The sequence below is a fragment of the Lepidothrix coronata genome, unplaced genomic scaffold, assembly GCF_001604755.1.
Source record: "Lepidothrix coronata isolate B3197 unplaced genomic scaffold, Lepidothrix_coronata-1.0 Scaffold15, whole genome shotgun sequence".
Taxonomy (NCBI): Eukaryota; Metazoa; Chordata; class Aves; order Passeriformes; family Pipridae; genus Lepidothrix; species Lepidothrix coronata.
Window position 1 is genome coordinate 2959363 of NW_016690195.1, and position 20859 is coordinate 2980221.

General features: G+C 39.4%; 2 protein-coding genes across 2 annotated transcripts in view; one reads left to right on the forward strand and one right to left on the reverse strand.

The window, feature by feature from the left end:
* CTHRC1 (collagen triple helix repeat containing 1) overlaps positions 1 to 1986 on the forward strand; it is a 7017-nt gene extending 5031 nt beyond the window's left edge. The window contains exons 3-4 of the mRNA XM_017806530.1: positions 205 to 421; positions 1613 to 1986. Of these exons, the coding sequence (XP_017662019.1) occupies positions 205 to 421; positions 1613 to 1755 (360 nt within the window). The 3' untranslated portion in view covers positions 1756 to 1986. The remainder of the gene's footprint in view (positions 1 to 204; positions 422 to 1612) is intronic.
* A 93-nt stretch (positions 1987 to 2079) lies between these two features.
* On the reverse strand, positions 2080 to 20844 carry SLC25A32 (solute carrier family 25 member 32). Its single transcript, XM_017806529.1, has 7 exons — positions 20668 to 20844; positions 17829 to 17979; positions 16695 to 16780; positions 14494 to 14654; positions 7756 to 7869; positions 7060 to 7205; positions 2080 to 5441 (listed from the first exon to the last, which is right to left on the reverse strand). The coding sequence occupies exons 1-7, from the start codon at positions 20837 to 20839 to the stop codon at positions 5306 to 5308; spliced, it is 966 nt and encodes a 321-aa protein (XP_017662018.1). The 5' UTR covers positions 20840 to 20844; the 3' UTR covers positions 2080 to 5305.
* Between the last annotated feature and the right edge of the window lie 15 nt (positions 20845 to 20859).

Below are 20859 nucleotides of genomic sequence, written 5' to 3' on the forward strand. Positions count from 1 at the left end.
GATTTTCATCTTTGCATTGTATGGCATTTGCCAGGCTCCAATTTTTTTTCTTATTTATTTTTTCCCCCAGAGGGGACTAAAGAGACTAGCAAAAACATTTAGAAATCAATAGATTCCTAAATATATTTCCTAAATATAAGCATATGGAAAATAAATACATTCAAACCCAGAGGTTGCGACTGAAGCACTTTTGTCTCCTCGTAGGAATGCACATTTACCAAGATGCGCTCGAACAGCGCTCTCCGCGTGCTCTTCAGTGGGTCACTCCGGCTAAAGTGCAAAAACGCCTGTTGTCAGCGCTGGTACTTTACATTTAATGGTGCAGAGTGTGCTGGGCCACTTCCTATTGAAGCCATAATATACTTAGATCAAGGAAGCCCAGAGCTGAATTCTACTATTAATATACACCGAACTTCTTCAGGTATGTATGCAGAGACCACGTGGGCAGAGATGAAGGAGAAGGCAGCAGCAGGTACCAGAGTGCTGCCTGCCTTAGAAAGTTAGAGAACCGAAAGAAGAGGCAGAAGAGCAGCCAGCTAACACTCGGTACTCTTACTCTGCTGCCTCAGAACTGACTATCGATAGTAACAGTATTATAATTATTTATTAAGTAGTACTTTCTTGTTGTGGTATTTTTCACGGTACTTCTATCCTGAGATTTAGAAATGGAAGAGATTTCTATCCAGAGAGTTCTACTGATCACTGCCACAACATGAATACAGATACATTCTGTGCTGTATTAGCCTATGGAGAAAGCCTTACTGCCAAGTAGACAGTATCATCCTGGCTTACAATACTGATATTTGCACATTATCTGTGCATAAAATGAGACTTATTCCTCCTGGAATTTCCACTCTTAATTTCAGGTGGGGCACAGAAGCAAAATATCTGTGGATATTATTCAATTGCTAAGCAAAAGGCAAATTAGTGAAGTCATTCAACATAAAAGGATGTAACACTAGGAAAAGTGAATGAACAAGTCTGTGCTCTTTCTCCACTTTTCTCCCTGTACTGCATGACTGCAGGAAGTATAATGCCTAGAGCTATCATAGGATTTTTTCATCAAGGGATAGGACCTACCTGTCTTCATGAACCCACCACCTAGTGGTGCTGGTGGGGCAAAAAAAAGGGCAACAGGAATGGAACTTTATACAGAAGCAGTAAATTAGGAGTGGCAAAGCTTGCAGAGTGGCAATCACCTTTACAGGGCTTAGCTGTGGAAGCCAGGTACAGCTGCACCCCCATCTCCCCTCCCCATCACTGTTAAAAAGATGGCTGGAAGGGTATGAAGCCATATCCCAGCTCCCATTTTGTAAATCTGGACGTTTAAAGCAGCAGGTACACCTCCCATTTAGCCATCCTGTGGATTGTGATCTGCTTCAGGTACTGCAGGTACAGGTGTCAAGCAGCAGCATGGACAGAGTGCATGACTGTAACTGATGTTGCCACATCTCTACATAATAGTTTCTATTTCTAAAAATGCTGTTCAGTTTTAACTAAATAGCACAAGCTTGGAATGAACTGCTGTTCTTAAGTACTTGTGTCCACCTTCAGTTGTGAAATACAAAGGGATTGTGCCTGCTGAGGTAACCTGAATTTTGTCTTTAACCAGTGGAAGGTCTGTGTGAAGGGATCAATGCCGGCTTGGTGGACATTGCCATATGGGTTGGGACTTGCTCTGATTATCCACGGGGAGATGCTTCTACTGGATGGAATTCAGTCTCCCGAATCATCATTGAAGAACTGCCAAAATAACTTCCCCTCCCTTTTTATAATATCTCTTTCTAGTTTTTTTTTTTTTTATTTTGTACTATTTTCTTCAGAATTTACTTCAATAGACTTGGATGCAAGTACTGGACTGAAAGGCACCCAAGCCTTGCATCTGTAGCCTTTGTCTAGCCTTGTTTTGTCCATTGCAGAGGCTTTTTATAATAATCATTTTAGAATATAAACATCAAAACCAAGTTCATTAACTTTTTAAATTCCTTGTTTGATGTAATACCACCACTGTTCTAAGAATTAACCGTAACTTTTTGTATCAAATAAATAAGACCTTTTACAAAAAAAATAAAAATAATCCAGTCTATTTTATTGAACATTAATCTGCTTGAGGTATTTTACATGGTGTTATGGTACACAATTTTTTTAGAAGACTTTAAAGTTCTAAGAAAGTAAATTCGAGTCTTAGCTTTAGCCTTCAGAAAACACACATAACAACTATTTCTGCAAACCTGACTGCAGAGTAACATGATCTGCTGTTACAGTCTTGTCTCAACAAACTCCTGGTGACGTAACTGTGACCTAGATGATGTGGTAAGCGTTAAATACCTTGTTCTGAATAACGAAGTAAAAATAGACCATCTAAGCTCTCCTTTCCTCTTTTGCTTCTTGATAGACCGGATTTCAGTATAAACATCTGTGACTGGTCTCCATTATTAGGATGCAGACATTAAATAATTTTACAGTTATAAAACTTGATTTCATTGCTCCAATAAAATAATTTTCCTGGATTTAGCCTTTCAGATACATAGAATCACTTCAGTATTAATTAAAAGCTAGATATATTAAATAGTATGGAAGATACAGAAAAAAGGCAGGTTGAAATGCCTTGGCCTTCAGAAAGGGTAGTGGTAAAGTGAAACAATGCCACAGCTGTTTACAAGTGAGTGACAACACCTATCATGCTGGCAGAGCATTAGCTGCAATGTTTTAAGTATTTTCTTCCAAATTCTGCAAGTGATATAATCAAATATTTTTAAAAATTGTACACGTTCTAAAGAGAAACAATAGTCACGTTTGTATTACAAAATCAATTTTACATTAATGAAATAAAAAACCCCAAGAAAAGCATGTACAACATGCAGAAATCTACAGTCTTCCCAAAAATTAAAAGGAAAAAAACATTAAATCTGAAATAATTATTTTATTTCAGCTATTTAGGATTAAATTCAAGCTTCTTTTCTGAAAAAGCTGTAAGATATTCTTCAGGCATCTCTCAAATTGGTAGCTCTTGCCTGGATCTTTTGTTGGGGATGCCAGAGGAGCACACCTGCAGCAAGGGGAGCACTGGGCTTTCCCAACTGCAAGTTTATGTGTGGGATTTGCTGCAAGCCAGCAAGTTACAGAGCTGGTATTCTGCCTCTGAAGGGCTGTACTGTTTTCATTGGATTGGACGATGGGTTTTAAGGTACCTGAACACAAACGAGGTACTATGAGCTGAGCTATGGAGTGAATTTACAGAAAGTCAGTTAACATACAGTAACTGATTGTGCACATGCTTGCAGCCTGTGTTTGCAGGCATGAGTAAGCTGTTTTGGGCCTAGAGCACACTGATCCAGGGTAGTACGTGCATAGGTTTTATTCTTTTCTTTATGATTTTTTTTCATGTCTTTACGATATTTTTTTGGACCCTGCCTGGCAGAGTTAATTCAGCATTCCATTAAATTCATTCTGTGTACCAGAAAACACACAAACCCAAGTAAACACACTCCAAAGGCAGAAGTTAGTAGCTGTTATGGATCTACATAGTAATTTGCATGGTAAACTTTCAGTAAATTTATGTTTAGCTAACATGGAACCTTCAGTAATAACATGGAACCTTCAGTAATAAAAAGCAAATCCAGCCATAATGACCCCAGATAAGATTATCAACTGTATCAGCAGAGAGGACGGGAATGTGGAAGAGAAAGTGGAAATTATTAATAAAGTTAGTTACACAAAAAATGTGGTATGTGGCAATAGTATCAACAGAAACAAGCAAGTGGATTGTTGAATTTAGATTTAAAATACTCAGTAGTTTCTGTAGTTTTCCAGATTTTAACTTAAAAATGAAACCAATTCCCTAATCTGTTAAATTTTTATTAAAAACCCTTCTTTCTGCTTTAAATTAGTCTGATAAACAGGAAACTTCTTTAAGTGACTATGCAGGATTATTCCGCTCGTTATGTAACTGATGAATTTCCCCCTACCTGCTGAATAATCTTTGCTAATTTATTTCTTAGTTAAGTGATACTTTCTAGATATTTCTTAATATCTTCTTACTAACAGCAGAAGGCAGATAATATGGTCAGTAATGTATTTTCTTAAAGAACCACAAAAATCCCAAACCAGCAAACCTAGACTTCCAAAAAGTACATATCCTTGACAGCAATTACTGGCAAGCAACCAACCATCATTATTATACAAATTTAATGAGAGGTACTGTAATTTAACTTATGACTAAATTAGCAATCAATATATTCTTAACAGTCCTTTCCTTAAGCTAATTAGAAGGCATTAAAGGATCATTCTGGTTTTTTAAAAGAAAGTCCCGTGCACCAGATTTTTTTGGACTAGTTACAGACTTTTTTCCCAGACAATATTACTGGAAATAAGCATGGTCATATTTGTTATTTACAGTGGTTTGAACACTGCATCACTATGGATTACTAGAAAAAAATCCTCATTTTTAAAATGTAAGCCCACTTTCAAATATATATTTGCTTAGTAATATTCGGTCAGATGTATCAGTAATGGAGACAGACTCTGGTACAGAGAGACAGAGAGAGATGCAGAGAGAAGGGAAGAGAGAGAAAATGAATTAAGTAAGTGGTGAGCAATTCACACAACATACATTTTGGTCTGGTGCTAAAACCAAGTCAAAACTCACAACACAACTCACAACTCTGTTCTGGTATGAGACAAGAACTGGGTTGCATCAGACTGGCAATTATTCAAACCCAAGAATGGACAGCTGTCTTAAAAAACAATATTGGTTTCCAAACTGCACCCCACTGAGGCAGAATTTTTGTGTTGGATGAGCAACAGAATCTGGAGCATTCCATATCGTAAAATCTGACAAATAACACAGAGGTGGATTCAGAAGACATTGCTCGTTCTTTCATGAGACTCAGATTTTAAAAAGTTTTGACAGGCAACAGAGTTGCTTTTACATGAAGTTTTCCACTTATGCAGGAGTAGAGTCTGACCAACTGTTATCTCGAGACTTGTTGAAACAGCTTAGTCGGTTATTCCAGGCAGGCCAGGATGAACTGAGTTGCTGCACAGCTGCCTTCACCCAGTCACAGTGCTATTTTTTCACAGTTGCAGACATCTGTTTCAAGCAGACACAGCTGATACAGAGAGGAAAGCAGCAACGCAGGAACGTTCAACAGGAGAGATGCTGGCAGGGTTTTACTGTCTCTATATTCTTTCCGCAAAATACTAGATCAATTCAGTGTCAAAAAAGACTGCTGAACTAAGTTTTTCCCAGATCATAAATATAAAAAATAATGGATAGATTCCTTATGAACACAAGTTTGTACTTTTAATTATTTTCTTTTCTAAAACCAAGTAAAAAGCCAGACACATTTTCATAAACTACAAAGGTAATACAGCAGGCAGGAGTCACTCTGATCACATTGGGGATAATTCCTTTGTAAAATCCATGAATTCCTTCTTTCCTTTAAAGACAAAGAAAAACATTTGGTTTTAATTAATGTCTTTTAAGAGAAACCAGACATAAAACAAAGCCTGGCATTTTTCTTCTTGAACTCCCACTGAGAGAGGTACTTCAGGTTAGAAATAACAATTTCAGACAGTGTTAAAAGTTTATAAAATATTAACCCATCTTTTTTTTTTCCTGAACATATTCTAGAGATCAGCTGCCTAGCCTAGGACTTGGGTGGTGTTTTGTGGGGGTTCTTTTGTATTATCTAAGTAGAGGGCAATTTACTATCTTTCTTTATGCCACAAGAACTGGTTAAAATAAGTTAAAATTTCTGCAGCCTGTTCCAAAACCCACTTACCTATTTAATCTCACTGAAACCAGCAGGGCTGAAAGGCTTGGTGGTTTTAGGTCATGTAAGAACAAGTGAGCTCAGAGTCAACACAACTAAGGAAAGACAGCATTTATTTTTTGAAAATTTAAGCACCTCCTCCAGAATTTTGATTCTCCTGGCAAACAAATGAGAATCTAACTTGTCCCAATTTGAATCAGTGTTCATGTTAGGGCTGTTAGGAAGTTTCGAAGACATTTAATAATATTTTCAGGCTTCACAGAGGCCTAGGACACGTGGAATGATGAGCACATTTAAGACAGATCCTGGAAAGTGCTCGGGTGTGGTTTACACTACCCTTCCTAGGGCTGTAGGTTGCATTTGTTTCATCATGAGTACATTAGTGGCCCCAGAATGGCTGTATTACACTTCATCAGAACTAATAAGCCTTCCTACAGACTGCAGCACTGCAGGGCACAGTGCTGAGACATCAGAGCTATTTTTGCTCTGAGCTGCCTTCAGTCGAAATGGTCGTATTGCCTCTGAGTCAGTGGTGCTCCTGAACAACACAGCCTCAGTCACTCGTTCAGCTGGCACCTCTTCATACCCCAGGACTTCATTCACATCTGTCCTGCAATATGCTGCAACCCAGAAGCATTGTCCAAAGCAAGATGGATATTGGTTGCACACCACAAGGTGGTCAACCTTAGTAACTACAGAAGTCTGTGTGAAAACTCTCACAGGCACTGTGGAGCTGATGGAAGGTTTGTGAGAAGATATGAATAGGTGTGAGGTCACAGTTCTCTAAAGGTCTTACAGGAAGCTGGGGCAAACTACAAATGCAGTCAGCCCCCAGGGTAACCCAGGGACATCAGTAAAAACAGCTCTGGCTAGCTCACTTCACCTTGCCAGGAATTTGGATTAGCCACAACTCCCATCCGCACAACGCTCCTGTCCTACGTGATAAGCTAAAGCAGTTCAAGTGAGACTTCATTGTTTAAGAGCCCCAAAGTAGCCAAGTCAATATTATTTTTTAACCTATAAGTGAAATTTGCTTGGGAAGAGAGAAGGGAGACAGGGTAAACAGAAATGTGCAGGCTGGCATACACCCCCTCCTATCTCCTCCTTTGTCCTCAGTTTATAGCTATTAGTGACATATTGCACAAGATAACTTTGTACAGATAACAGTTTGTGTGCTCTGAACTGCCCGAGTTTCACAAGTCACCACAGAAGCCAGTAAAGAAAGTTCTGATTCTGTAAGACTCACTTTCCATGATGTAAGCTTTTAATTCTGCATGCCTACCTCCATGTCCTGCGGATCACATCAAACACACCAGAATACGTGTTATGCTGATCTTGAAGACGAGCTCGCACAACTTGATAGGGGTATGTTGCTGACACAGCAAATATTTTGGATACAGCTGCCATCATTATGTATTCCACAGTGTTCTAGAAGCAACAAAAATTACTGGGTTTGCCTTAAGTATGGTTTAAACTAGCCCATTTCCCCAAATCTTATTTGATTTTTAAAAGTTGAACTAAACAAGACTCTAGATTTTTCCCCTTATAATACACATATTAAAAAAATGGCAATGTTTACTATATGCAGTGCTACAAGTAATTGATTGTAAAATGTGTTGTGCCCTCTCATTCCTATCAAAGGAAACACTTCTTGCAAAAGTAACTACCTTTGCCCAACTTGCACCTGACCAGTTTCGAGGGTTTAATACCACCATCTGAGGTTCCACAAAATAAGACAAAAAACATTCCTCCCTCTAAAATTCTCAAAACATTGCCAAAATAAGAAGTTGATTTCCAAAAGTAGTGCTAACCAGTTGCTTGTTACTGAAAAGTAAAAAGTATTATTTCATTCTATATATTCTACATTCCAGTTATGTATCAATAATTCGCACATTTGGCTGCTCTATAACCTAGACAAATGGAATAAATTTCTATTTATTCACATGCCGCAACACATTTTTATTCTCAAGCATCATACCAATTTTGTATCTGATACTCTGTTTCTATACTTGTTATATCTCTCTTTCAAATCCTCATATGCCATGAACTGAAGCGCTCCATGTGAAGTTCCAAATAGACCAGGCACAAATCCCTAAAAAAGGAATAAAACAAGGTTAAAGGGTAAGGCACAAAAACTGTACAACTTGACAGAGCACAGCTTAACACGCCATCACATGTCCTCCCTTAATTTACAGACCGTGCCTGCATAACTGTTGCTGTGCAGTATGATCAGAGCCGACTTTGGGTTGGTATTCCTAATGGCAGGCATCACATAAACACATAAAAATGTTACTTTTCTCCAAATGACATACAGGCTAAAGACACCTACTGAGTCACCAAGATAAAACAAGTGGTCCAGGGCCTCCACCTCACAGAGCACAAGCAGGTAACATGGATAAGGATTGCCAGAACACAAATCAAGCTGCAGTCTTGCAAACGTGCTGCTCAGTGCCTGCCCCTTTTCCAGAAACTGGCACTAAGGGGTTTAATTCCCAGCTGAGACTGGTAAGGCAATGAGAGATGCTGGCATTTCAGTGAGAAGGGCCACCAGGAGTAGAGGTACAAAAGAATTACTGTGATCAAGCCCTGGAAATAGATACGTATGTGTTTGCATGTATGTGTCTCTATATAATTATCTATCTATGATATATATACATTTCTACATTAAAAATGTGTGGGTCTATATAGAATCATAGAATCATTTAGTTTGGAAAAAACCTTTAAGATTATCAAGTCCAAGCACAATCCTGACACTGCCATGTCCACCACTCACCCACGTCCCTGTGGGAGAAGAAAGAGGGTGAGCCACTCCAGCACTGTCTTTCTTACACCCACAGACACATAAACACACACACAGGAAAGCTGAAGGGCACAGATGAAAAGCTAACTTATACAAGGACTTATGGGTGATTTACATTAAAGAATTAAATCTAAGATTCAGATCAGTTTAAGTGCATTCCTCACCCTGCTATGAACACATTTCAAGGAAGCCCAGCAGAAGTGCCCAAAGATGTGACAAAGCAGTCTGGGAAATGTTCCCCATTTGTAAGAGGCAGTATTGGATAGTAAGAGTGTAATACGGAAATATACATCAACCTTTTGTTTCAAAAAAAGTTGAAATGAAGGGGGAAAACAGGTATTTTCTGAAGTGTCTCCACAAGAAAGAAAAGACAGGAGTTCCCTCAGGAACAGGACTACCTCTATTAAAATAAGCTGCCAGCTGCACGGGTTCTGAAAAGCACTAATTCTCTTTTTGAAGTGTTGGTCACTTACACTGAAAAAATACAAATAAACAGGGGATTAATCATCTTTGCCAGAAATGACTTAAGGGAGCCAAAAACTTCCTGAAAACTGTTACAAAGAGACAATTATAATGGAGTTAGTGATGCAAATGTGGGTAAAAGGACTCAAAGAACCAAAGTTTCCAAAAAAAATATACTGATATTGAACAGTTTTATCTGATTACCTATGATTCATTCAGGCAAGAAAAAGAAATTAAAAAAAATGTGTCCAGACTCAAAACGTTGTGTTAGACTAAATGGGAAGTCCAGAATGTTGAATTAAAACAATATACTATTAAAAGCCTGAAGAAGAAGAAAAAGAGAAGGGAATCCGGTAGGAGTCCACTGAAATGGTGTTAACAAGACAAAATGATAAACTTCTAAACTGCAGAAAAAATCCAAAACAACTAAAACTACAGCAGGCATAAAAATTGCACAGAGCTTCCATCACTTCAGAGATCAGCTCTCTGCACGCTATAGATTTTTTAAGTTTTTGATATTACAGCCATTCAGGAGGTGATTTTTTAGAATTTCTTTGACAATTGAGGATAAATTTCTTCTCAGAGCAGAAAATAATGGTCATGAACTCATCATCAGTGACCGTGAACTGATGAAACGCATTAAGGGCTTGTGAAAGTCCCTGAAAAACCACTTCCCCAAACACGGTAACAAGTGGAATTAAACTCTGTTTCTGTATTTTGTCAACTGTGAGCATAACCATATGATTTTGTGAAGCTTGAAGCCAAAGGGCCGCAACAGAGGGAAATGGACAACTGTGGTTTTCACAAAACCTGATCAGAAATGAAAATAAACCAGTATTATAAAAACAGAAGGAGAAGAGAAAAAACAAAATTATAAAAAGCATCAAAGAAAAAATTATCTGGGTCAGGAGAACAAGGAACAGTATGAAATTTATGGATAGTGACAGCAGGGAAAATCTTTGTAAATATTTATCTGTGATGAGACAATAAAACTGTTAAAAGACAGTGGAAGTAATTCCTCTCCACTTGGAAAAAATTAGAATGATGTATTTATATCATAGGAGAATGAGATAATACTTTCCCCACCAACAAAGGAAGAATGTTAAACAATGTTTAAGAGTGCTAAACTCTAAAATTTAAGCCAGCAGATTTGGATAACTTGCTCCCAGGAGTCCTAAAGCATCTATTGATGATAAATGAGTCCCGGCATGCTCTAAGTCTTGTGCTGACGAGGAAAGCTTCCAAAGACTGAGGAACTTTTAATGTTGGGCCAATGTTAAAAAATGCAAGAAGGGAGTGAGATAACTGTCAGCCAATGTGTCTCAGTAATAAGAGCTGACCCGGGGTTCTATTGATCATACATAACAATGTGTTCTTATGGAAGAATGTTTGAAAGCAAAACTATTTCTTCATGGTACTGAAATATCTTGGCTGAGGAAGTTTTTTGAAACATATTCCTATTCTATTTTCTTATTCTCAGAATAATTTAATACAAAATTCTTTCTTGCCACAAAATGTGATAGAATTGGGTATTTACTTATCATCTATGTGAAGATCAGTTTTAAAATAATCTCACTTCATGTACTCCTTTGTATTTTTTACTTTAATATTCAAAACTATATCCTTAAAAGACTTTTGCCATGCGGGCTTGACAAGATCAATGGTTTCTCAAAGAAATCCTGTTTGAATTCTCTTTCGGGGGATTAGAACAACAGACAGAATTAAATATATAATTAGAAATTAAAACGGTAAAGCATACAATCCTGAACAGCAGACAGTGGGAATAAAAAAAAGTATTTTAAAGTTGGCTTAAAGAGTTGTAAGTGCTGAAGATCCAGGACAAGAGGAAATTGTCCCATTGGTTAGTATTTCAAAGGTCATCCATCCCAGTGAAAAGAAACATAGGTAAATATATAAAGTGGAAGGCCTATGTTACTTAGTAAAGTAGGGAACAAGGTTCATTTGGTGATGTGGTACTCACATCACTGCCTGAAGTGTTTGAGAGCACTTAAGTCAAAGCAGCCTCTGCTGTAAAGCCATATGAGGAGGGGCTGAGGTCACTTGGTCTGTTCAGCCTGCGGAAGAAGAGACTGAGGGGAGACCTCATTGCAGTTACAACTTCCTTGGGAGGGGAGGAGGAGGGGCAGGCACTGATCTCTGCTTTGTGGTGACAGTGACAGGACCCGAGGAATGGCCTGAAGTTGTGTCAGGGGAGGTTTAGGTTATATTAAAAAAAGGTTCTTCCCCTAGAGAGTGGTTGGGCACTGGAACAGGCTCTCCAGGGAAGGTGTCACAGCACTAAGCCTGAAAGAGTTCAAGGAGTGTCTGGACGATACTCTCAGGCACATGGTGTGACCCTTGGAGATGGTTCTGTGCAGGGCCAGGAGTTGGACTTCATGATGCTTGCGGGTCCCTTCCAACCTGGCATATTCTGTGATTCAGAATGCAGTAAATTCCTTTTGTAATCTGCTTAGTGTTGTCTGCATTTGGGTTCTCAGTGTGCAAAACACCTGCAGTATCAGAGTGCCCTGCTCTAGCAACTTGTGCAGAAAGACACTGAAGTATGCCATTATCTTGGATCTCGATTCCTTCATGGTGAAAAATGATACCATCTTTTATATGAAAGTTGCTTATGTCTCTTTGTAGAACCTGTGACTAAATTTGAAGTCAAGATGGCCAAATCTCAATGAATTTTGCTGAGTACAATTACAAAGATGTAAAAAGTCACTTAGCTTACAAGCTTCATATTTTCAAGAAGAAGAAAAATAGTTTAAGCAAAGCATAGCAAAATAAAGAGAATTAAGTGCCTTAGACATTAAAGGACTGGAAAAAGTACTTAATCTCAGAGTACAGAATCTTGCCTACCAAAGGTGAAATGACAACACAGAAGTGTCCAAATATATTGCACTTGGTAACAAGCACACATTACTGATAAGAATTTTTTTGTTCTGTTAATACATACTGCATTAACATTCTCAGTCTTGATGATTCTGGATTTTACTTTAATATCCTTAAATTTTCTGCACTTTCTTTATATTTTACTGTTGTCTATTAAGCACTGCTCTATTTCCAGTTGCTGCTTCTGTATCATCGCTAAAAGAAAATGACACTTAAAATACACATACAGAAGTATCGAGGCCAGGAAGAATGTTAGTTGCATTCTTGATTGATGCTTTAGCAGTCAGTAGCTCTAGACTATACATCTAGCAGTTTCCCAAGAGCTCAGAGATACTTTATGTTTTCCTAAAAGTGCCAATTCTTTCCATCTTACAATTATTTTACAATGTTTGGTCTCTCCTGCCTTATGCTTGAAAAGAACAACACAGCACTCATAACATGAAGATGGTTGCATGACATTCAACTTCATGCCAAAGTAATTTTTAGAGCTCAGATGTCCAACAAATCCACAGGTGTGTTCAAATTACATAACCCCAAACTGATTTTTAATTCAGCCTGGTGTGCAGCACAGCAGCTCTGTCCCCAGTCACCTGGGGGATGGAGACCATAGGACAAAGCCTAATGGTGTGGAAGATCACAGACTGGATGACTACTGGGATAATCAGTGAAGGAAAGACTTCTGCCTTTTCAAAACCAGGCCAAGTGCAAGAAAAACAACTTACTGAGGAATGCAGATTCAGAAGACTATAGTTCAATGAATGACCAATACCCAGAAGAACTATTAAAGACAGCTTTGATCCCTGCTAAAAAGATTGATGTATCCTGACATTACTAGCCTTGTGCCTCAAACAACGGAAAGGATTTGCTCAGACCCGTAACAGCACCTGTACAATAGAGAGCAAGATATGGAATTGCTCGTACAGAAATGCCATTGTTTAGAAGACCAATCTCCACCAGAAAGAAACTCCTTCCAGATTTTATTTCCAACTTTTGTTGGTACTATCTAAGATCCCCTTATTTGCTATAATTTGTTGAAATTAGGATTATGAGAAAAACTTCAGCTGTCCAATTCCAGATAGAGCAAGAAAGAGAAAAATAAAAACGACCCCAAACACTGAAAATGGAGGAAGGCTAAAGTATGCACAAGCCAAAGAGCCACCTGAAGAAGTGCCTTTTCCCCCAGTATAGACAAGGTTCAGAGATTCCTGACATCAAATGAAAGTTGTTCAGTGTGCATACTTATGTAGGTCACTCAGGACCTATCTAGGTCACTTTCTTCGCAGATTTAAGCAAGTAATTTGCTCTTTCAAAGGAAGTAGCTGGTTTAGTTCCTCATTTGCAGATTAACACTACAAAGAAGTGCCTAATGCCAAAGGCAACACATGTTACAAGCACGAATAATCTGAAAAGAAGGGTGGAAGGACATCTTAAACCCTAAGAGATTCAAGAAATTAGAACTTATCTACATGGAACAGAGCAGACATCCAGGCAGGCAAATCAGAAATCCTGACAATTTCAATTTAGGAATAAGTAGGGTGCCTTGTTCCTGGTGTCAGAATTTGGCATTTGTTGCCATGAAGCATACTAGTCTTTCAGCATAGGAAAGATTATATTTTTTTCACTGAAAATAAAAGAACCTAGTGTTGTTTAATCAGGACAATTCCCAAGAGATAGTAGTCTTGTTCCGCATCCCTAGGAGTGTTCAAGGCCAGGCTGGATGGGGCTTTGCGCAACCTGATCTAGTGAAAGGTGTCCCTGCCCATCACAGGGGGGTTGAAACTAGACCATCTTTAAGGTCCCTTCCAACCGAAGCCATTCTATGATTCTATGATTCTATAGCATTACTTGCAGGAGAAGAGCCAGACTGAACTAAAATAGGTTTCTTCACAACTTCCAGGCACTGATGAGTGAATCTTGATGTCATGACCTGAAGGAAGGAGGAGGCAAAAAGTCCAAATCCAGTTGCCATCTGTTTCCCTACATTAAAGGGAATAAAAACCCCAGACATATGCAGACCATATTTAGAAGTCTGCAAATTTTATGCATCTCGAGATGACAGATTACAGACGTCAATAACTAGAGGGCAAATAAGCAGTTGTGAAACCATCCATTGTGGAAGAAAAAATTATCAAGTACTTTAGTCATATGTTATCTTCCACAAGATGTCAGAAAGACAGAAATAAGGGATGAAATGGAAGAAAGTACTAGCAGCAAGATAGATTACACTACTGCTGCCCTACTTATCCACATTCTAATTATAGGAAAACTCAAAAAAAAATTCAAAACAGTTTACTCTCTATCACCCAATAGAAGATGGCTTAGTCATAAAGCTTACACTGTATTATTCAGGATTTCCTCTGTCCTCTATCTCAACAGTGTAATAGCTTTTCTTCTGATTAAGCTTTTTTGCTGCAGTTTTCCAGCAGGGATAACTCACAGAATAAAAGTAAGTGAGCTATGACAAAAAATTACTTCTCCCCCCCCCTTTTTTTTTTTGTCTCACCACGCTACTGAGTGGTGCCAGTCAGTTTTGGAATTCTTCTTTAATTTTGTTACCTTATACAAGCCACGAATGCCCTCTGTCTTGTATATCTTTATAAGAGCATCAACCATTCCTCTGTATTGCCGCTTTGATGGATCAACGCCAGCGTTGTATTGCAGCACCAGTCGTGTCTTCGTTACCCATATTGGGTTTGTAATACACAGAGTCATGGCTCCTGAGAACAGATGTAAGTCAGACTGATTGTTATGCCAACTCCAAAGCTTGTCCCAGTTTGTTCAGTCCAATGTAACACAGGCTTCTACGATGACAAAACTACTTATCCTACAAGAGCACTCATATTACTTAAAGTTTATACTCTCCATTGTTCCCCCTCTCTGTCTTCAAAGCTCATAATAAAGTCCAACCTACTCCTGCTGGGGGTACTTCTGCAGAGCACACGGTGCATATTCCTAGTACACCCCCTTTTTTGCCTCACCTTTCCACAGTTAGTAGCATAATCATAGTAGATAGGAAATGTAAGCAATTCCTTAACGTAATCCTGATTATCAAAATTACTCTTCAGGTATACATTGCTCAAAATTTAATGGACATCTCAGTCATGAGAAATTTGCTTAATCATACTGACAGGTTAATACAAGCAACCTGTTATAGCATTATTGGTTGTAAAAGAACCCATTACTATTTTTCACATTAAACAATATGTCTTACATTTCAACATTAAATGAATGCTTCAACATCCTAATAGAGCCTTCTCAATTGACTAGATTAAATACAACACAGAAGCATGTGCGAGAACATATGTTAGAAAAAACATATTAAAAGTCTTGCTGATAGAACTAATTTTATTTCAGATCTTCAGTTTCCAAGAAGACTTGGACCACAGAAAAAGATTTTAAAAGACCAATGACCAATTCACTTATTCTACTAACTTAATTGGGACCAGTGTTATTTAATATTTTAATTAATGACATAGACAAAGGCATAAAGTGCATCCTCAGCAAATTTGCCAATGAGACCAAGCTGAATGGTGCAGATGACACATCTGAAGGATGGGATGCAATTAAGAGGGACCTGGAGAAACTTGAGAAGTGGGCCCATGGGAATCTCATGAGGTTTAACAAGACCAAGTGCAAGGTGCTGCACCTGGGTCAGGGGAACCCCCACTACCAATCCAGGCTGGGGCATGAACAGATCAAGAGCAGCCCTGACGAGAAAGACTTGGGGGTGTTGGTGGATGAGGGGCTGGACACGAGCCAACAATGTGCACCTGCAGCTCAGAAAGCCAAACATATCCTGGGCTGCACTAAAAGCAGTGTGGGCAGCAGGTTGAAGGAGGGGATTCTGCCCCTCTACTCTGCTCTGGTGAGACCCCACCTGGAGTGCTGCATCCAGCTCTGGGGTCCTCAGCACAGAAAGGACATTGACCTGTTGGAGCAAGTCCAGAGGAGGGCCACCAAGATGATTAGAGGGATGGAGTACCTCTCCTATGAGGAAAGGCTGAGAGAATTGGGATTGTTCAGACTGGTGAAAAGAAGGCTTCAGTGTGACCTAATTGTGGCCTTCCAGTACATGAAGGGAGCCTACACGAAAACTGGAGAGGGACTGGTAATGTTAAGGGCAGGTAATGTTAAGGCAGGGGTGGATGGCTTCAAACTGAGAGTTTAGATTAGATATTAGGTAGAAATTAGACACTGTGAGTGTGGTGAGGCACTGGAACAGGTTGCTTAGAGAAGCTAGGATGCCCTATCCATGATAGTGTTCAAGGCCAGGCTGGATGGGGCTTTGAGCAACCTGGTCTAGCGAAAGGTGTCCCTGTCAATGGCAGGCAGTTGGAACTAGATTATTTTCAAGGTACCTTCCAACTCAAACCATTCTATGAGTTTGTGATTCAAAAGGCCTTGTCTTTTTCAGGTCCAAGTGTTAAACATTTAACAAGTTAACAAGCTGATAGCAGCAGATCTACAGTTATATTTTGGAACCTTGTATGACACTAAATATGGAAAATGCTTATGCACAATGAAAATGAGGACAAAAGATGTTTTGACAACTCCTAATTCTGTGCAAAACTGAAGAGACCACAGCGATCCATCTTTTAATGTTAGACCTCACTATTTTATTTACAGACAATAAATGATTGCATTTGGGCTTGAACACTTACACTTGCCACCTGTAAGCTGCACTGACACAGAAAGGCAGGTAGCAACATATGGAAAGGCTAGAAGTGAACATTAACCTTCTCTGAATTTAAACTCACCAGCCTCTGCAGCTGACACTAGGTGTTCGGTTGCACTGAGACTTTCCATCTTTCCTTCCTTCTTGTAAGCTTTGATGGCATTGTAACTGGAAAATGTAAAATATAATTTGGTAAAGGTGAAAACAGATCTACATCATAAAAAAAACAACCCCAAAAGAACAAAACGCTTCTCTTGAGATCATGGTGGCACACAGCCTTTGAAAAAAAGATACCTAAACTATTTTTGTTTAGTTGATTAGTTGATCTCTGAGCACTTAGATCTTTAAAGTGAACTATGGTAATACATATTTAAATTGTATTATTAAACTGTCAGTATCAATGGGACTGCATCTTGAAACAGCTATCAGATCTCAAGAATTAACTTCCAAAAGAACAAATTAGATAGCCTCCTTTTTATTGAGAGCAACACTGACAAGTAGCTATCTTCTAGCTCATAAATACACTGAGTTTTCTTCTCTTGTTCTAGTTTGTAACCTTGTGGATTAAGAAATTGCCAACAGGAGCTGAACTGACAACAGGAATCTATAGCAAAGCTTAAGGACTAAAGTACAAAAATAACAGAGTCTAGACAAATGACAAGTGATGTTTGCATAGCCATACCAGCTAACTATCCCCTAGTATGCTTCAATTAATAAGGTTCAGCAGTAAATCAGGTCACAGTTACAGAGTTAATACAGTAGAAAATTAAAAAATAAGCTTTATAAGCAAATCCCATCAACTGACAAAAACAATGAAAGAACTGTCACTAAAATGATTAGAAAACAGTTAAACATTTAGTTTTAGTAGAAAGTCTCATCATGTTCTCTAAGTCTTAACACATCAGTTTAAGTTTTTGTTTTTCATGAGGTTTTAAACACAGTGCAGTGGCACTTTTACAGAATTCTTCATGAATAATATCACCATTCCTCAAGTATTTTTACAGCATCAAGGTGATGCACTGTACCTGACAAAGGAACAAAGTCTCTGAAATTTGAAAATAGCAAACCATAAAAAAGGGTAACAGACCTGGACTAACTAAGAGAATCACAAGTCTTTAAGTCACTTAGCACATTTTTACACCCCCCCAAAGAAGAAGCAGTGTATATCTGAACATTACATTGTGCAGGATATGACACATTTTACAGTTCTACTTACAAGAAAAAGTAAAGTCCCCAGGAAGCCCCTGCTCCCACCATGTTTGGAGTTACCCCCTGATATAAGCCTCGTAGTCCTTCATGCTTCCAGACAGTGGTCATGCAGTGGAGAATCCCACTGTATTTTGGCCTCAGCTCCAATCCATCACTTACTATGAAAGAAAGAAATTAAATTGGAAAATATTTCAGCAAACATAAAGTTCAGCTGTGTCAAAGCCACCAGAGAAGTCCACAGCCTCCAAAGCAAGCTGCAAATGAATATGACCTAACTGATCAACTGCATTTTAAAAGTTTTATTTCGCAAGCAAGCAAGAGTTGGGGTTTACAGCTTCTTAAGTCTAGAGTTAAAGAACTTTAAAAAAAAGGAGGGAAAAGGAAAATAAAAAAAAATAAAGAACTCTTTATCTCTGTAAGAAGAAATTTCCCATCGATCTGCACTGCTGTGCATTTATGGTGAGCAGCAGCTTCGACTTTAAGTTTTTTGTGTCTTCTTTTTAGCACCCCTCCAATTTTGTATTATATTTCACATGATACAGGTGGGGTCCTTGACAACACATTTCTAAAAGGAGTCTCAAATAACAATGCTTAAATTCAATCTTCCTCTTTAAAAGGTTCTAAAAGGCAATGAGTCATGTCTTCCTGATGATTTCCAAGTCAGTTTTTATCAGAATACTCAGTTTACTTCCATCAAGAATTCCTGTGCTCTTCTATTCTCATTGAATACATTTGCAGGGAAACACCAGATGCATTCACTTCTCCCACCTAATAACCTAACAACTGGTTGTCCAAATATTCAGAAAATATCACTGTCAAAAATAGAAAAAACACACAAGTTTTTGTTTGACAGATTTCATGTAGAACACGGATGTCCACACAACTCACAGTGGTAACTACTATTGCTCCTACCATAACAGCAGGGGGGTAAGCTCGTTACTGGTGATATATCTGGTACGGTGCATGGTGAGATGACAAGAGGTAACAGACACAAGCTGTAATATAAGGAATTCTGACCAAAATTTTTTATCCAGCAGAGTGGCCAAATACTTCAACAAGTTGCCTGAAGAACATCTTTGGAGCCACTAAAAAACCCATTAATCTCAAAGTTTTACAATCAATGTAGTTTTTGAGTCCCCATCAAGATTAAGTCAGGTAAACAGTTTTCTGTTCAATGACACATTAATTATTCATTTTCCTTGAATTTTGTTTACAGTCTGTACGTAGTGACAGACTTCACAAAATGCTTTTTGAGCATATTGTGACAAGGCCTCAACACCTTGACAATCATGCAAAACTAGAAAAAAATTAAAAGACTCTTTTCTCCCCCCTGAATAAGCGCTGCTAAACCTTTCTCAAAGACATTTCTGATTTTTTTTACCAGGTTTATAAACAAATTAAACAATGTGGGAAATCAAAGACATGAATGCAAGTCTGTCAGTCAACGATGCTGCCAAGAATCTTCACAACATTCATTTCTAATATCAGCTCTTACTCCCTGGTTGAAGATAAAACATAGGAGCTGCTATTTTCAACCCAAAAAAGCATGTGAAAGTAAGTGACCTCCAAAAGCCATCTAATCCAAACCCATGCTCAAAACAGATCTAATTAGATCTGGTTACTTAGGGACATGACCAGTTGACTCCTAAATGTTTCCAAGGCTGAAGAGATTACAGCTTCTCTGGGTAACCTTTTCCAGTATCTGACCACTCTCACAGTAAAATAATAAGTGTAATTTTCCACATTCATGCTTGTGCCCGTTCCTTCTTACCCTATTAACTATTCAGCTCCAAGAAGAATCTGGTTTTACCTTCTCTGAGTCCTCCAATCAGATTGTCATAGATTGTAATTACATCTCTCCTCAGCCTTTCCTGTTTGAGGCCAAACTGATCCTGTTCTCCTATGTCATGTGCTCCAGCCCCTTTATCAGCCTGGTGGCCTCCACTGGAATCACACTAGTATGACACTGTCTTCCTTCCTTGTACTGGTGAGCCCCAAACTGGACACAGTACTTCAAATGCAGTCTTACAAATGGAAAATAGAGAGAAAAAAGCACCTCTGCTAGTTATGCTTTTCATAACACAGCCCAGGATGTGCCCACCTAGGATACGTAAGGAACTGTTTAAATCCAACTTTGTAAAATGTCAGTTTGGAAACGTAATGCTGTAAATTTTGTAAAACCCCTCTGTGACAGTTCCCTGTTTGTTTCTGACATTCTAAAACACCCATGTGTCTAAGATAACAATCCAGAGATACAGCAAAATGTTTCAACCTCTCTAAAAGAGAATATGATAAATGGGGGACGTGTTTGTCACATTAACAGAAAAATTAAGAGAAGCTGCCACGTTCCCCTGTGAAAAAAAAAAAAACAAACTAGTTAAGAGTTTTCTGCTAAACAATACCACTACTGTTAACAACCCGGGTTATTACAAAACTACTGCTACACTCTGAGTGTTGAAAATCCTTGACATAGAGGTGAACTTCGAACGTGGGCTTAGTACAAATCCGCCTGTTAAAAGCAGACAGCGCTCCCGTGTCCTCTGGCACCGGTGATCACGAAAGGGAGGGAAGGGCCTGCCCAGCCCTCGGATCTGCCCGTGCTCGAGGCACACGGCACATTTTACAGCCCCCAGCAACGACAGGAAGAGTGAGCTTTGGGATAGCGGGGAAGAGAACCGGAGACCGTTCCTTTCGGCTCCCGGCCAGTTTATCCCAAGCCGTGGGGCTGCCCAACGCAGGGGCTTTGGCAGCACAGCGCGGCGCGTCCCGGGCCGGGCACGGCGAGCCGGGGCACGTGCGTGCGCCTGTAGGACGGGACGGCGGGGAGGCGGCCGGTCCGGCCTCACCTGCGAAGCGGATCTTGACGAGGTCGAGCGGGTGCAGCGCCAGGGTGGACAGGACGCCGCCGCTCATTCCCGCCGCCAGGTTCTCCAGCCGCACGTGCCGCAGCAGGGACGGCGCGCGCGGCTCCAGCGCGGGCGGCTCGCGCGCGGCGCACGCGGGACCCGAGGCGCCCATCGCCGGCGGCGCGCGGGCAG

Bases quoted from the DNA above. Each gene is read 5' to 3' on its own strand.
- SLC25A32 (XM_017806529.1), bottom strand. From the start codon at position 20,839: ATGGGCGCCTCGGGTCCCGCGTGCGCCGCGCGCGAGCCGCCCGCGCTG. The intron at 17,980-20,667 runs GTGAGGCCGGAC...TTTCTTTCATAG, and splicing joins CGTCAAGATCCGCTTCGCAG to TAAGTGATGGATTGGAGCTG. The intron at 14,655-16,694 runs GTGAGTTTAAAT...ATCTGTTCTCAG, and splicing joins AGTGTCAGCTGCAGAGGCTG to GAGCCATGACTCTGTGTATT.